The sequence below is a fragment of the Pollachius pollachius genome (genome assembly GCF_949987615.1).
Source record: "Pollachius pollachius genome assembly, chromosome: 9".
NCBI classification, from domain to species: Eukaryota; Metazoa; Chordata; class Actinopteri; order Gadiformes; family Gadidae; genus Pollachius; species Pollachius pollachius.
The window spans coordinates 10,038,914-10,056,413 of record NC_136942.1 but is presented as its reverse complement, the minus strand read 5'-3'; the positions used below and the strand labels follow the sequence as shown (position 1 = coordinate 10,056,413).

At 50.7% G+C, this 17,500-nt stretch overlaps 2 protein-coding genes across 3 annotated transcripts in view; one reads left to right on the top strand and one right to left on the bottom strand.

Moving 5' to 3' along the window:
- The window catches only part of brsk2a (BR serine/threonine kinase 2a), a 152,923-nt gene extending 146,201 nt beyond the window's left edge, over positions 1-6,722 (top strand). The window contains exons 15-19 of the mRNA XM_079743012.1: positions 101-932; positions 1,712-1,760; positions 3,219-3,342; positions 6,075-6,255; positions 6,605-6,722. Of these exons, the coding sequence (XP_079599138.1) occupies positions 101-932; positions 1,712-1,760; positions 3,219-3,342; positions 6,075-6,255; positions 6,605-6,702 (1,284 nt within the window). The 3' untranslated portion in view covers positions 6,703-6,722. The remainder of the gene's footprint in view (positions 1-100; positions 933-1,711; positions 1,761-3,218; positions 3,343-6,074; positions 6,256-6,604) is intronic.
- An 8,545-nt stretch (positions 6,723-15,267) lies between these two features.
- abtb2b (ankyrin repeat and BTB (POZ) domain containing 2b) overlaps positions 15,268-17,500 on the bottom strand; it is a 47,428-nt gene continuing 45,195 nt past the window's right edge. For both annotated transcript variants that reach the window (XM_079743005.1, XM_079743006.1), the window contains 2 exons: positions 17,351-17,464; positions 15,268-17,122 (listed from right to left, as the gene is read on the bottom strand). In XM_079743005.1, the coding sequence (XP_079599131.1) occupies positions 16,907-17,122; positions 17,351-17,464 (330 nt within the window). In that variant the 3' untranslated portion in view covers positions 15,268-16,906. The remainder of the gene's footprint in view (positions 17,123-17,350; positions 17,465-17,500) is intronic.

Here is a 17,500-nt window from a genome sequence, read left to right as displayed (position 1 = left end):
CTCCATCGCTCGTGACCGTGCTGTGCCGTGCTCTCGTTGCGCTTTTGTCTCTCTGCTGCCTGTCCTCACACCCCGACCCCCCCCCGCTGTGCCTCCGCAGCCCGTCAGAAAGTTCTGCGTTCCCCCCCAGTCCCCGGACCTGTCCCCGTCCCCCACCTCCTCCAGCCCCTTCCTGTCCCCGGACGCCCCCCTCGGCCCCCATCCCGCGACCCCCAACTCCCTCAGTCCCAGCGCCGAGCCGCTCCCCTCCGCCCTCAACAAGACCCAGACCCTGCCCTCCAAGCCCAGCCCGGGCCCCAAGCCCCTCCAGGCCACCCGCTCCAACCCCCTCCCCGAGGGGCCGGACGCCCCGCCCGCCGCCAGGCCCGAGCCCCCCAGCCCCTCCCACTCAACCTCCCACCCCCCCCCGCCCTCTATCTCCGTGGCCCCGCCCACCACGCCATCCGTGCCCACCGTGTCCCCCACCATGCCCGCCACCCCGACCATGCCCACCACGCCCATCAGGCCCACCAGGCTCTTCCCATGCAGCCCCCAGGGGAGGCGGCCTGCCCTGGCGCCTTCCACCCTCCCCCTGGCCTTCCCCCTCGCGGGCCCCTTCGTCCCCGCGGCCCCGCCCGCGGCCCCGCCCCGCTCCCCCATCCGTCTGCACCACTTCCACCCGCTGCCGCCCTCCTCCTCCTCCTCCTCCTCCTTCTCCACCTCCTCTCCCGCCGCTGACCAGCCGCCCAAATCTATCCCCCTCATACAGGTGACCCCCCACCCCTCCCCCAAGGGCACGCCGGTGCACACACCCAAGGACAGCCCGGCGGGCACGCCCACGCCCACGCCCCCGCCCAGCCCGTCCATCGGGGGCATGCCCTGGAGGACGCGCCTCAACTCCATCAAGAACAGCTTCCTGGGCTCGCCGCGCTTCCACCGCAGGAAGCTACAAGGTACGGGGAGGGGTTAGGGTGGGGTGCTGAGTATAGCGCGTTGGCGCCTCTATTCTATTGTTCAGGGTGGTCATTGACCTGTTGCTAGGGAGCGCACCGCTCTGACTGCGTACCCTGTGTGTGCCAGGAGTTTCCTGCCGTTGTAGCGAAGCTGTATTGTTATGCTGCGGAGAGCTTGAAATAAATGTACTAAACAAGTTGCATGAGAACAATTATTGGCGTTTAACAGGGGGGAGGGGGGGGGGGGGGGGTCTTCAAACCACCTCTTTTTAATTGTGGTGACCGTCCATCCGTCGTTTGTTTTTTTTACGAATCATTTGTCTTTGTCTATAAAGACATAATAAATAACGGTGAGCGCTCGTCAACTTTGCAGACCCCAAAGTTTACGTCTCAAACGAGCTCGCCTGCCAAGACTCATAAAGCATTAATTTCATGCTGTTGGGTTTCTGAGGCAACGCCCGCAAGATGTTTGGTATTTCTGCTTAATTACCAAGATTAATCAATTCTCAAAAATGAGAATAAAACATCAACTCTTGTCGGCCGAGCGTAGCATAGCTTCAGCCCAGATTCAGGCGTGCACCTATCATGGTCCAGACCCAATGCTTCTCGTGCTCCTCTGCGTGTCTGAGGAGTTTGTTCATAGAAGCTACTCTGTGTGTAGAGCTCTGACCCCTGTGTGCTCTAGAGCTCTGACCCCTGTGTGCTCTAGAGCTCTGACCCCTGTGTGCTCTAGAGCTCTGACCCCTGTGTGCTCTCTGTGCTTCTCTCCGCCCTCACAGTTCCCACACAAGAGGAGATGTCCAGCCTCACCCCAGAGTCGTCTCCAGAGTGAGTAGACCTTCCAGAGCCTCAGGCCGTCTACTGCTCCTTCTACCTTCTACATGGGCCTTACGTTCAGAGCATGTACAGGCCTCATAGTACTCATAGAGGCACAGACTGCCAGGCAGACAGACAGACCAACAGCCATCAGACAGACAGACTACCTGTCAGACAGACAGACAGTCAGTCAGACAGACAGACCACCAGTCAGATAGAGAGACAGACAGCCCCCCAGTTAGTCAGACAGACAGCCCACCACTAAGACAGACAGACAGACAGACCATCAGTCAGACATATATTGCACCAGTCATTCAGACAGCCAGACAGACCACCAGTCAGAAAGACAGTCCACCAGGCAGACAGACAGCCCACCAGTCAGACAGACAGCGCACCAGTTAGACAGACAGTCCGCAAGTCAGAGAGACATACCACCAGTCAGAGAGCCCTTCTGATATAATGCTTCTGGAGGCTGAATGTTTCATGGTGTTAGTTCCAGCTCACAGCGTTGACGTAACCTGAGCTCTGTCTCTTTTTTCCTGTTTGGTGTGTTTGAAAAAACGCCGGCTGGTTCTGCTTCTTAGGGAGCTGAGCCCATCTTAAGACTGAAGGATTTCCCAAAGTTATTTTAGGACCAACTCTACACAAATAATATAAAAATAACATTGAATGATCAGACTATTTTTGTACATATATACATGTATATCAAGATATATACACATATATTTAAGTGTAAATAATACTTCAAGCATTCAATCATAATAAGAGCAGCACCAAAAAGGCTTCATATAAAACTGATGATGTGATCGTTTGTCTGAGAGGGATAATTAGGAGATCATTAGGAGATACTTAATAACCGTACGGTGCTTGGGGCTAGCCTGGACATACCATGACAAGTGGAGCTGCATTTGATCAGACTGTAGGAGCTGAGAAACTTTCCCCTTCTCTACAAGTTTGGGATTCACTAAGATTTTCTGATATTTTGCCCCAGGGACTGCATGAAATATGAAAGAAATCAAAGAAGTCAACCCAGCGTGTCTGGCGTGTTTGTAGGGACAGGTTCATTTGGATGGATTAATCTACGCCTCCCTCTCTCTGCACCTGTCCTGTCCTCTGTTTATCACTCTCTCTTTCTCTCTCTCTGCACGTCTGCATCTGACCATCTACCACTCACTACCTTCGACTCACTCCCTCTACCTCTCTTTCTTTCTTCCTCCCCCTTTCTCTCTCTCTCTCTCTCTCTCTCCCCCTCTCTCCCACTCTCTTTCTCCCCCTCGCCCTCTCTCTCTCCCCCTCTCCCTCCCTCTCTCTCCCACTCTCTCTCTCCCGCTCTCCCTCTCCCTCTCTCTCTTCCCCTCTCTCTCTATCCCCCTCTTCCTCTCTCTCTCCCCCTCTCCCTCTCTCTCTCCCCCTCTCTGTGAGTCAGCACTGTGTAGACGCAGTCTGTTAATCATGTAACCTTCCTCACAGACTCGCCAAAAAGTCCTGGTTTGGGAACTTCATCAGCCTGGAGAAGGAGGAGCAGATCTTCATCGTCATCAAAGACAAACCTCTGAGCTCCATCAAGGCTGACATCGTACACGCCTTCCTCTCTGTACGTACACACACACGCCTAGATGAGCACGCACACACACACACTTGCATTCATGGACGCACCCATGCACGCATTCACAAATTCGCACTCATGCACACATTCACACACACATTTGTACAAACTCGCGCACAGACACACACACACGCACACCCACAAATACACACGCACACACACATCTTCACACACCCGCACACCCACAAATCCACATGCACACACACACATTCCTGATTCGCGACACTGCATTTCATCCAGTCGCAGCGCTCTCAAGTCCTGACATTCTGACACGTAATCCTCGGTTCTGAAGCCGGTTCTGTTGTCTGACTCTGATCGTTTCCTCTTTCAACTGCTGTTCCGTGTCTGTCTGTGTCTGTCTCTCTGTGTCTCTCTGTGTCTGTATTGATGCATGCAGCTGATTTTGTTTTTGTGTGCGCTTGACCTTGATAGAGAACTTTGCCAATTCTAACAGAATCTGTGATTGCCTTTGCCGCGAGGCAAGCTCTCTCTCGCTCTCTCTCTCTCTCTCTCTCTCTCTCGCTCTCGCTCTCTCGCGCTCTCTCTCGCTCTCTCTCTCTCTCTCCCTCTCTCTCGCACTCTCTCACTTTCTCACTCTCTCTTACCCTCCCTCTCTTTGAGTGTGTGCTAACATGCATCTGATTTCTGTCGCCGTTCAGTAAACTGCTAGTGTTCAGCGCTTCCATTTTCTCCATGGCTTAAGGTCAATAGAAAATCAACACAGAGCGCCTGTCATTAGCATATAGATGCTGCGCTCACAAACTCTTGTATTGTGTATGGTGTGTGTGTATGTGTGTGTGTGTGTGTATGTGTGTTTGTGTGTGTGTCTGTGTGTGTGTCCACCTTTTCTGAACATGCAGGTTAATACCTGTGTATGTGTGTGTGTAAAACAAAACAGTTTGAGGAATAGATTGCATCAGCTTGTTTGTTATTATTGCTCTGTATTTCTGTGTGTGTGTCCTTTTCTGCGCATGTGTGTGTGTGTGTGTGTGGAGTTAGGGTCTAATAGGTGTGCACACATCCCATTACATCTGAATCTGCGACCTTTACAGCTCTATGAAGGCATCACGAAACGGGGCAGGGGAAGCAGCTCCCAGCCTGCCTCCCTGGGCGGTCTCGCGTGTGGCAGACATTGACACCCCCCCTCCCCCCCCCTCCGGCACAGAGCCCTTTGTGGGGGGGGGGGGGACCTGCCACCCCCAGCACCCTGGTGCTCTTGAGCAAAGCCTCATTAAATGGACGCTCTGCTGCGGGCTAAAGTCCTGCTCTTGACCTCCACCACCCCCTCATCCCCGTAGCACGGCCCCCCCGACCTCATCGGGGGGGGGGGGGGGGGGGGTTTGATTGGCAGGTGAAGGGGTGAGGTTGTATTTCTCATTAAGGGACCGTCAAACCCTCGTCAACACCCGGCGGTCGAGAACCAATAAGAGGCGTCGGTTCATCGGGCGGGAGTTCCATCTTGGTGTGAGGGGGGAGGGTGGTTGATTTTGACACACACACTCGCTTTCGCACACACATACACACACACACACACACACACGGTTGAACCCCCTCCACAAACACACACACACACACACACACACTCAATCGCATTCACACACACACACTTATACACACTTAAACACATACACATACACACACTCACACACATTTACATAGACACACACTCACACACACAAACACACGCACATACACTACACACACTTCCTCACACACTCACTCACTGTCACACACATACAAATACACATTACACACACAAATTCACAAACACAGAAACACACACACACACAAACGCACGCACGCACGCAAGGCATGCACGTGAAGCGCCCTCGTTCTGACCTTGTGAGCCCCAAGGTGTGAAATTAGACAGCACTTTATCCGCCCGCGTTTATTTATATTATTTCCTTGAGTTTCCTCATTCTTTTGTCTCCTCGGTTATTTCATGTATTTACCTCCTTTCAAAGTAAGCAGACATTTTATTGCACACATATTGAATAGTGTTATGTTATTTAGTGTTTATTTTAACTGTTTTACATAAAGAACGAGATACTGTTGGCGTCAAATGTGGCATTTCAATAAAGTTGTGTTTGGTTTAATTGAATATCCCGTGGTTTCCTCTTCTTCTTCATCTTGCCTCTCTGTGGTGCCGCTGTGCCTCCACCCATCCACAACCCCACCCCCACCTCCACCATCCTGACCCCACCTCCACCTCCACCATCCTGACATCACCCCCACCTCCACCATCCTGACATCACCCCCACCTCCACCATCCTGACATCACCCCCACCTCCACCATCCTGACATCACCCCCACCTCCACCATCCTGACACCACCTTACCTCCACCATCCTGACATCACCCCCACCTCCACCATCCTGACACCACCACCACCACCCCCTCCACTATCCTGACACCACCACCACCGGCCCCTCCACCATCCTGACCCCACCTACCCATCCACAACCCCCCCACCACCTCCACCATCCTTACCCCACCTCCACCTCCACCATCCTGACCCCACCTACCCACCCATAACCACCTCCACCATCCTGACACCACCCCCCACATCCAACTCCATCACCCCGCAATCCACCCTCAAAACCACCTCCACTAACACCCCCACCTCCACCTCCACCTCGAACCCATCTCCCCCACATCGACCTCCATCTCCACCTCCACAAACCCCTCCACCCTCCCCCTCCACATCCACCTCCTCCCCAGATCCCCAGCCTGAGCCACAGCGTCATCTCCCAGACCAGTTTCCGGGCGGAGTACAAGTCTGCAGCGGGGCCGGCCGTCTTCCAGAAGCCCGTCAAGTTCCAGGTGGACATCAGCTACACCGAGAGCACGGGGGCCACCAAGGAGAACGGCATCTACTCCGTCAGCTTCACCCTGCTCTCAGGTGGGGGCCCGACACACACGGGCACGCACGCACGCACGCACGCACACACACTCGGGCACACACAGACACACACTCACACACACACACGGGCACGCACGCAGGCACACATACTTGGGCACACACGGGCACACACACACACACACACACACACACACACACACACACACACACACACACGGGCATACGCACACACACACACGGGCACACATAGACACACAAGGGCACTAACCGTGGGTGTTACTTTCTGTATGTGCCATCTTATCCTATCTAAATGCATGTGTGCGTGTGTGTGTGTGTGTGCGTCTGTGTGGGTATGTGCAAATGTGTCTATGTGTGTGCGCGTGTGCAGGACCCAGCCGGCGATTTAAGCGGGTGGTGGAGACGATTCAGAGCCAGTTGTTAAGCACACACGACCAGCCGGCGGTACAGCAGCTGTGTGGTGAGTGACCCCACCCTAACACCACCTTACCCCCAGCCCCCCCCCACCCAACCACACACCTCCATCCAGCTCCCCTACACCTCCAGCCTCCCAGTCCCAGCTCCCACCATCACCCTCACCTTCGTCCAGCACCCGTTTCCTACTGGCCAACGTTGGCTCACACCTCCGAAACAAATCACACAAAACCTCTGGGGGAAATTAAATCCCGAGCAGTAATACGCTCAGAGGCAGCCTGGACTAAACGGAAGATCCACCGCAGGTTATAAACTCTTCTGATAACTCTTTACTTCTCCAAGGGAGAAACTGTCCTCCCCCTTTGAAGAGCTTTGATTGTGAACCCCCCCAACGAGACACTCAAAGTGCTTAGTGTGCTGTGGGGACAGCCTTGTTACCCACAATACCCGGCGAACAGACGAACAACGTGAAGAGGAACAGACATCTTTTCCGTTTACTCGTTCACGTGTCGTTTCATCTGTGGGGCACCATCGCCCCCTGCCGGTGGGAACAGAGAAGGCACCCTGTCTTTGCACTTACTTCAACTTAAGATAGTTGAAGGTTGTCAACAGGCAGCTTTCTGACCTTACGCTCAACCAAAAGAGTTGTCTAGTTCAACATCACATTCTCCCTGAACAAAGTCAGATATGTCCCACAGCTATATAATGAATCAATTGCTAAACGCCCTCTGAAGTTTCATCAAAAGTAAGATAACTTGAGTCTCAGCTTGCTTTTGAATTCAGCCGGTGTGTGTGTGTGCAGTAATGGCTGAACTTTATAAGAAAAGACAACATTGTCGAGTCCCTTTACGTTTGCTGCGCCGCCACCACCATTCCTTTCATGCTGCGTCCTTTAGCGGCAAGCGGCGGCAGCTAGTGATTGAGGAAGGACGTGCCAGCGCATAACAATGGCCGACAAAGGACTCCATCAAGCCAGCTCATTACTCCTGCTAATCAGCGGACCGGGGCACGCCTGGCGAGACAAAGCATGAGGAGGAAGAAAATGGGGTAGAGACAATGAGGAGGTGGAGGGAAAGACGCGATCACCTTGTAGAACTCGGCCAGACGCCTTACCGAAGAGAAGCTCAAACAAGGTGTTTAGGGACATAAGCGTCAGTGGTTGGGTTGAACCTCACAGAGCACGGGGGGTTGTGTTGTGTTTTAGATTAAAACAACGAAGAGGTTCGCTGCACACATTTTTAAGAAAGGGTGTCGGAATATAACGGAATGGGGCCGTCACACATTTACAGATGTAGAGACACAGGCACGCAAACTCATGCATATATACGCACGCTCGCGCACACACACACACACACGCACATGTATACGCACACACACAAATATGCACACACACTCCCAGAATGCACTGGGTGTAGTGTGAGTTCCCGGCTGCGTGCTGGAAGTCGGTAGCTTGCAGAAAAAAACTCCAAAAACTCCATAAAAGAGATTAAAAAGGGATGATTTAGCAACATCGTGTCGACACCGACTGATACACGGATCTCCTCTGAACCGGAACACTCGGCTCCCCATCCAGAAATTTTTTGAACATGCTGATGCCCCGATCATTATCAGCCTCCATGAGGCCGTGCTTCACAGATGGCTGTGTTGCCAACTGTTTGAAAACTAAAAGTATTTAAAAAGAGTGCTTTTAATGAGCGATGGTCCCCCGCACTGGACGCCGTGCGCCGCGTCGACAGAAAGGAGAACATTCCCGTTTTATTTGCCTCGTTCCTCATCACCGTCGCCCTCACAGGCTCCGCAGGCAGCAGGGGGCCATTAAGACCCCATAAAGACGCACCCTATTCAGCACCGGATCATTCACATCTCTGCCACAAACACACGTGCGCACAAACAGATACGTACTGGCACACACACTCTTACTTACTTTACACGACAAACTGTAAACATCAATGTGAAAATCTACCTTTCATTTTACATTGACTTATTAGATAAACCATCGCAATACTAACTACTAACATACCAGTCATTTTAAACCTGGAGGAAGAGGTCGGCTTTGAACAGATTTCATTGGTTTAATGTTAATTATTATCTTGTCAAGTACACACGTTTTGATCCCATTTCCAGGACTTAAACGATTCGCGACTCCCAGCACCTATGTAAGGGATAATGTATAGAACGCCGGTCATTATCAGGAAAATGAGCCGCGACAGGGTGAACCGGACACCGATGCAAAGTGGAGGTGTCTTGCTTCGCCCTGAAGGGGCTTATTTTCGATATGACCGGCGACGTTCTATACATTATCCCACTTATTACACGGCTACTTGCAAAAACAAAACAATAACTTCACACGGTGTGTCTTTTTACAATTTATTTGTTACCAGCATTTGTAGTGTTGAGTAGCAACCGAGTACGCTGGGTTGATAAGATACCGGATACTTGCGGAGTGATACGAAAGACGGCAAAAAATCCACTTTCCTTGACAGCAGTCATTATATGCTTAGCAACGGTGAATTATCAAATAATTATTAACCGCTGGAAGTTGTGAAGGCCCAAGCAAGTGAATGGAGCGTTCCACAGCATTGAGAAGAACTGTGTACTAAAACAGTAATAATCCACAAAAACGACAGTTCTTCTGCAGCACATGCTTCTTTCACCCCTCCTCTGGAACCCTGACCACGGGGGGGCCGGGGAACCCGTCTCCGAGCTTTGGGACCCCCATCAAGGTCCTCCTTCAGCAACCGCGTCTCGTCCTGGGGCTGTGGTTCCTGGGAATCCACTGTCCATCCCCATTTCTGTTTCCAGATATCTTCAACAGAAGTCATCCACACAGAACGTGACGTGAAGGATCCTTCTCAGTGATGTTTCACTACGTCTGCCCGGTCCGCCTCCTAGCAGTGCCTAGAAGAAAGGATCGCTCAAGGTGTCTTCTTTGGGTTCTGAAGAGCTTTGGGACTGGCCCCTGGGTGCGCGTCTACGAACCCAGGCCCTGCCCGGGAACCCTTGAGCATTCAGCATTTAGTCAGACAACTTCCCTTCACTCCTCTGAAGTTCACTCGTTTAACAAAGTCTTTATGGATCGGTGCCGGAATGCCTTAAATGTGGAGGAGCCGTAGGGAGGAGAAATACAAGGTTATCCTCCAGTCTTCCTCCTCCTCCTCCTCCTCCACCTCCTTCTCCTGCTCCTCCTCCTCCACCTCCTCTCCCCCATTCCTCCGACCACAGTCCTCCACCGATAGCCCCAGTTTTGCACCCAGCGGGTCTCCACCCAAAGTCCCAGTCCTCCACCCACAGCCCTCCTCCTCCACCCATTGCCCCAGTCCTCCACCCATAGCCCCAGTCCTCCACCCACGGCCCCAGTCCTCCACCCAAAGTCCCAGTCCTCCACCCACAGCCCTCCTCCTCCACCCACGTCCCCAGTCCACCACCCACGGCCCCAGTCCTCCACCCACGGCCCCAGTCCTCCACCCACGGCCCCAGTCCTCCACCCACGGCCCCAGTCCTCCACCCACGGCTCCAGTCCTCCACCCACGGCCCCAGTCCTCCACCCACGGCCCCAGTCCTCCACCCACGGCTCCAGTCCTCCACCCACGGCCCCAGTCCTCCACCCACGGCCCCAGCCCTCCACCCACAGCGACCGGTTCTCCGTGATGTAAACTCCACCGCTTCTTTCAGACGAGAGGAACGGCCAGGTGCACCACCAGCACCTCCACCACCACCACCACCACCTCCACCTCCACCACCCCCCGGGCACGCCCACCAAGCACCACCCCGCCTCCCCCTCGCCCGTCCGGAGGCAGGACTCTGACTGTAGCGGCCCCCGGAGCCCGGGGGGGCCAAGGCCGGGGGTCCCCGAGGACTCCTAGCTCCCGTACCCTCCCCCCCCCCGACAGCATTCCGACTGTACCCGGATCACTTGACCCCCCCTCCCCCCCCCCCCCCCAAACGGACACTTTATCATGCAACCTTTTGTATGAGGAACAGAGAGTGACTTCATACAGACAGAGGTGGAGGTGTGTGAGTGTTCCATCACTGTCTTCAACTCCATCACCTCCATCACCTCCACCCCCCTGCTTCCCTAACAACCCGTCTCTATGCACCGTGCCGCACCTCCGTCTCACCCTCCGTCTTCGCCTCCACCACCTCCACCACCTCCACTCCCGACCCCGTAACAAACCGTTTCTCCACACCGCGTGCTGCTCCTCTGTTTGATGACCTCACTTGTTCTCCCCCCCCCCCCAGGTATCATCCAGAAAAGCTACTAAGCCCCTCCTACTTCTCCTCTTCCTGCTGCTGCTCCTCCTCCTCCTCCTGCTGCTGCTCCTCCTCCTCCTGCTGCTGCTCCTCCTTCTCCTCCCTCCCTCTCCTCCCTCCCTTTGGCCAGTGGGGTGGGGGGGGGGGCGGCAACCAAACTTTATGGTTGTCGTAATAATTCCCCCGGAACACCTTGGGTGATGGGGTGGTGGTTCCCATGGAAACGGACCACTCCCCTCCACTCTGGGCTCCACCTGTCCCCCCCTCCCCCACCCCACCTTACTCCCCTTCTCTGTACCCACATACACCTTCTATACTCGGCTTCACACACACACAAACACGCACACGCACACACAAACAGATACTGTAGTTAACCAAAAGGCTTTCCTTGTTTTTCCAATTGTCTCGGACTATTCATCCATGGCCACGCCCACATGTCACATGTCTACACACACACACACACACACACACACACACGTACACACACACACACACACTCTGGAACACACACACACACACACACACACACACACAAACATGCACATACTCTGGAGAACACACTAGAACCATTCAAGCGAGAGGGAGAGAGAGGCATGGGGGGCACTTGAATTCGGACACTCTGTGGATTGGGTTATTTGCTTTTTAATGTATTTTCATCTGGAAGAGAACATGGAGCAGACTTTATTAGATTGGGGATGGATGTGAGTAAACAACAACCAATGACCACAACAACGACAACAACAACCACAAACCCAACCACCACAACAACCCTAAACGACTGCAAAGGATTGTGGGAGGGGAGGGGTGGGTGCAATGGGTGGGCCCCTGAACATGAATGATCTATTCTGATGATCTGTACAGACTTATATTGTTTTGTTTGTATAAAAAAAAAAGAAATTTTAAATGTGTAGCTGTGACGCCATGTTTAGATATACCTTATCATTAGGGCCAGGTTTACAAAAAAAAAAGAATACTAAAAAATATATCACACAAAATCCCCTGCGCCTGACATGCTATAGGCCCGATTCCATCTTTGTTATTTTCCTCCTTTTCATTTTGAGTTTTTTTTACAGTACATTGTGGTAAATGGCTTTTGTTGGATCGACCAACTAATCAGCTCCTCTCGCTATGTGTGGTCACTTCTGTCCCTTATTTCTGTCTCGCTCTCACCTACCAGCAATGGACCACCAAGGAAACGACTTAACGGGAATTATTGTGTAAAAAAAAAATGAAGTTGTCGATATTTTTGTACATATTTGAATCATTTATTTTTCTTTTCCTTATTCACCTTTGTTCATCACCCCCCACAGTTTGATCCCCTAATTTATTATAACTTGACTATTTATATAAAAGAAGCTGTTAGGTCAGTTGAATGTTATTTATTATATTCTCGTGTGTTCATTAATGGGGCAACAAATCGAAAGAAAAATAACTGTTTTTATTTTACTGTTTCTTTTGTCTGACGGCTCCGATGATATGAACCAGCGTTCCTGATTCTCTTCCTTGTACATTTTTATCGACGCGAACGAGAAGAGTTGTCTTATCTGTCGGGAGGGAGGGAGGGAGGGATGTTAAGTAATGATTTACCAGTTTATTTTCGAATGTAGACGTAGCCTCTCATTGACGAGGCGGGCAGAGTCTTGCTTTGCCACGTTCATATTATGATGCTGTGTTAGACCACCGGAGGGCGCTCGCCGCTCGCTGGGTCAATAGACGGCGGTGCTGACGCTCTCCTCTTCCTGCTCTTTGCTTTTAGCTTGTATTGCTGTGTGCATGTCAAACAGGAGCTTTTCTTTGCATGGCTTTAGTGTTAGTGTCCCCCACCACCACTTCGCCCTCCGCTCCTCTCCCTCTTCTTCCTCCTCCTCCTCCTCCTCCTCCTCCTCCACTCTCCTCCACACTCTCTCCTCTCTTGTGTGGAACTTGTTTTTACACTCCACTCTCCTTTCACTCGCCTTGTGAGATCATCCTGATGTTCACGTCTGTGAGTCTGGCTGGGCAGCAGTAGAGTAATAGATACGGCTGCGGCCTAACGTTGCTTCAAGAACACCGGCCAATCAGAGTGATGCTCTTTGCTCTGCGAAGTTGGTTGGACGAAGAGCTAAAACACATTCAGATCCGAGAAAAAGCCCACCGTATAGATTTATTTTTGTCTATTTCTTTTAAAATCGGATTTGTAAGCTACACTTTCCTCAGACTCCGCCATTGCCATTGGTGATCCTTGTTCTTCAAGGATCACCAAAGGAAGACTTTAAACAGGGTCAAGGCGAGAGAAACACGACATGAACTCAGATGTCGATGGTCTCAGGAGGGTTTCCTTCTCCTGCTTTCCTGTTTTCTTCCTCTTTCACTTTCACTTTCTCAAACCTCCTCTTCCTCCTCATCTCCTCCTCCTGATCTCCTCTTCCTTCTCATCTCCTCCTCCTCATCATCTCCTCCTCCTCCTCCTCCTCATCTCCTTCGCCTCCTCCTCTTCCTCCTCTTCAACATCTCTTCCTCGTCCTCTCCATCGCGTGCACAACTTTCTACGAACCGGTGCTTCCTCCGATGTGAACCTCTTTCCGGAAGGCCGGGAGCCCTGGCTCCGACCTTCGACCCGTGGCTCCGACCTTTGACCTCTCCTGCAGAAGAGACACAGGGACAATGATCTCTGTACTGCAGACACAAAGCAATACCCCTCCGCCCACACCTCCACCTCCGACCACCTCCACCCCACCTCCTCCTCCTCCTATCTGTTCTCCACAGTGGGAAGCTAGAGACACTAAAGGACAGAAGGATCAAGAAGAACCCATCTTACAGAGCAGGAACCAAACCTTCTCATGCCCCCCCCCCCCTCCCCCCCAATATGTATCACATGACTGTGAGCATCTTCAGTGCTGAAACAAATAAACCCGTTCATTGATGCTGCGCTGCCTTCTTTGTGTCTGAGGGTCTTCTCTGAGTTGGATGGCCCCCTGTGGGGAAGTGGTATAAGTAGTAATAGGATAACATGTTACCTGAAGTAGGGTCAGAGGATGTGTTTATATATTGGACTGTTTTATGGCCCCCATTGCACTGAAGGAGGGATCCCCCACTCTGCGTTCCTTCTCTAGATTTCTTCCTTGCTAATTAAGGGAGTTTTTTTCTTGTCCTCATGGGGGCTAGGGTCAGGGAGGGGTCAGAGATATATGGCCTGTTAAGCCCTTTGAGAATGTACCTTTAATTAAGGGCTATAGAAATAAAATTGAATTGCCTTGACTGCATATTATCGGAAATGTCGCAAAAAGCGGAGTGACGAACGACCTATTTGTGAGTGTTAGACTTGTTTTATCAAGGTTAGGTCATTAATACAGATGTTGCTATTTGCCGAAAAGAAAAAGGTGGAACTTCTATGAAATACATTTTAAATATCGTCACATCCAAAGCCCAATGGGATTACGCCACTGTGAAAGGAGATCTCTTCATCTATAATGATTGAAAATATGGCAAATATCACACGTTTTCTATCCAGAATATATGAAGTCAGACACTAAAGAAGAGTGATGCGGCTAGTGTGTTTGAATCTCGGCACAAAAGTCCTGAGTTTGATCCCTAAAGTCTTAAGATTATTAAATGTATTTAAAATGAAGTGCACTTCAATGTTGAGGGTGCTCACTGTTAAATACACTTCAAATTGAAGTGCACTAAATCATTTTGTGTATCCACTAAATGTTTTGTTGAATGTTTTAGCATTCAACTAAACTTTATCGAAGGAACTGAATGCATTCACTATGCTAAAACATTTAACAAAACCTTCGGGATTGATCTCAATATCTTGGTGCTGGGAGTGAAACACACAAGCCACTAGACCAGAGCAGCCCAATAACGTTCAGTATTAGACTCGATCAGATGACCCTCTTCACGATCTCCGCCGCTACTGCTATCACTCACTCAAATTACATGCTATTTCACTATTTTCAAGGTTTTTTTGAGTTGTCATGCAGTGATTCAAAAGTAAGTTGATTGTTTAAATGGCCAATACTGCCTTAGGTCCGCTGTGGGTCAAGGCCGAAAACCGGTGGTCAATAGTATAATGATCACCTTTCATTTGTTTGTGGTTTGGCTCAGGATTAAAAGTTATAAAACTGGGGAATGGATGTTAGTAGTCCTGTCTTCAGCATGTGATGGCAGCCCCAAACCGGCCCCCGACAAATGTTCTGCTGAAATCTCACTCCAAGGTTTTCTGAAAACTTTCTCAAAAAGGCGTTAGTATTTTACTTTATACGTTTGTATCGAGAACTGAATCCTGCTAATAAGTAATCCCAGTATAAATCTTTTGGTATTTTACTTTGTTTTTACACATTTATATAATTTACTTTGAAATGAAGAGGCTTTTGTTGTGGTAGCCAGGCTTGAGTCTTTATTATAATCTCAATGAAAGCATTAGAGCAGTTTATCTCAATAGCTTCTGCTTACAATGACGTCCACAAATCTGGAGAGCCGAAATAATGGGTTGATATTTAAAATGTGCTATCGATATGAAACATTATCCGACAATTGAAACATCATTGATTGATTGCAGTTTAAGTCACAAATATATTGTGATTCATGGAAAATTTAAATAGAAAAAAATAGGATATCCAACCAATGATTTATTAGCAGTGTAGTAAGACTTACCAGACCGGGGAATTAAAATATTTGCCAGGCTACCTTTCTGCTCTCTTTGTAAAGCATAAACTCTCAGCTTCATTCACCGTTAGTAACAAACAAATAGCAACACAAAAGCTACTTTAACATTAATATTAATCGTAATAATTTGCTTGAATCAAAAACACAATAAAGAAAAGGGAACTCCCTCTTAAATACTCACATCTTTTTTCTTTCTTTAAATAGAAAATATCATCCCAGTTCAATGTTATATTCTCAATCCTCACTTCTGTTCATAAGACAAAATGCTAAAAAGAGACATTTACAAAAACCAAAGGTCCTATCCCATTCTGCAGCAGAGAAATGCAAAGCTTGTCGATATGAACCCCTTCTCTTCCCCCCACTACAGCAATATCCTGTATGCATTTGTTAATCACATAAAAATGTCTGCATGTTATTGTGGGAGTGTGTGTGGATGATGGCTGGTTGAAGCAACTTCCCCTGGTCCAAGACTGATTTGACTCTAGGGCCGGCTGGGTGGGGCTGCACACCTGTTGTGCAGTGAGCAATCAATGTGTCCAGGTGTAACCAGCCGTCACCACACGCAACACACTCAGGAAGAGATCTCCTGCGTGGCGACATGGAGCACCAGGCCAGGTATCATTATCTGCAAACCTTACAATAAACCGAATTCAACACCATCACCCTGCGTCCTTTGTCTCGAGGAGCCCAGTGAACGCCACCTAGGTGGAGAGTAGCATTGACTCTGCTACAGTTATCTTTGTTGTTTGCTTATTTTCAGGTGTAGCCTGCCGTTGAACCCGGTTCTTCCAGGTTAAAATAATTTATGAATGGCAGCTTTTGTATATTACGAGGGGGCGGAAGTTTTCCAAAATTGTCGGTTCTCATTTGAAAAGGCAGTATTGTCCTGTAATGATAAGAGTTCGACACTAGAGGGCTGCCGTGTAATTATCAGAGAGCCTCGCTGTTCGCCACTAGGGCGCAGCATTGTCCCCGAGTTTCCCTGTGGCTTCTTTCTTCCTCCGTTCCAGCTTCCAGAGCTCCGGGAAAAAAAACCTCCAACCTCCCTCCTCTCCTCTCAATATGTTCATACTGTACACGGCCACAACAGGAGTCTCTCACTCCCACAGTGTCAAACGTAGAAGTTGCTCCCCATCACGGATGTATAATCCAAATGCTAACGACTTGTCCTATTTTGGGAGTTGAACCAGCCATTGAAAAAAATCATCCAAACTTCATCACGTTTCCCTTCACTGCAAAGAGTTGCTCCTCCTCCTGTTAGCATTGGCATCATCTGTTAGCCTCCCAGATGGCTAATGGCTCCTTCTCCTTCTGTTAGCATTAGCCTCATCCGTGAGCCTCCCAGATGGCTAGCCGCTCCTCACACTCTGGAGCTGGTGTAAAGTGAGCGTAGCCGGCGTGCTAGCGTAGCCTCCAGCTGCTCCAGGGGCGACTCCACGCGGGGCGACCCCCCTCCGCGGGCCCCAGCCTGGGGCCCCAGCAGGAGGGCCCGGAAGCCCTCTCTCTCCAGCAGGGCGGACATGTTCTGCAGGAAGTAGCCCTCGCAGAACGCGCTCAGTTCCAAGGAACCGTGGGCCTGGACGAAGAGAAGGGGGGGAAGGGGTTAGTGTGTGTGTGTGTGTGTGTGTGTGTAGCGTGCGTGTGTTTGTAGTGTGCGTGGGGTAGCGTGTTTGTGTGGTGTGCGTCTGCATAAATTGTTTTCACGTAGAGTGTGCGTGCGATTGAGTGTGTGTGTGTGCATGTGTGTAGTGTCTTTGTGTAGCATGTGAGTGTGTGAGGTACGTGTGTGCGTGCGTGCGTGTACCTTGGCCGTCCTGTAGATGTTGACGGCGTTCTTCAGGGTGATGTGCTGGGAGCAGATGAGCTCGCAGTGCCTCTGCAGTGCCCCCAGCTGGAAGACGCTGGCCGCTGACAGCAGCTGAAGAGAGAGGAGGAGAGGGCCGCCGTCAACACC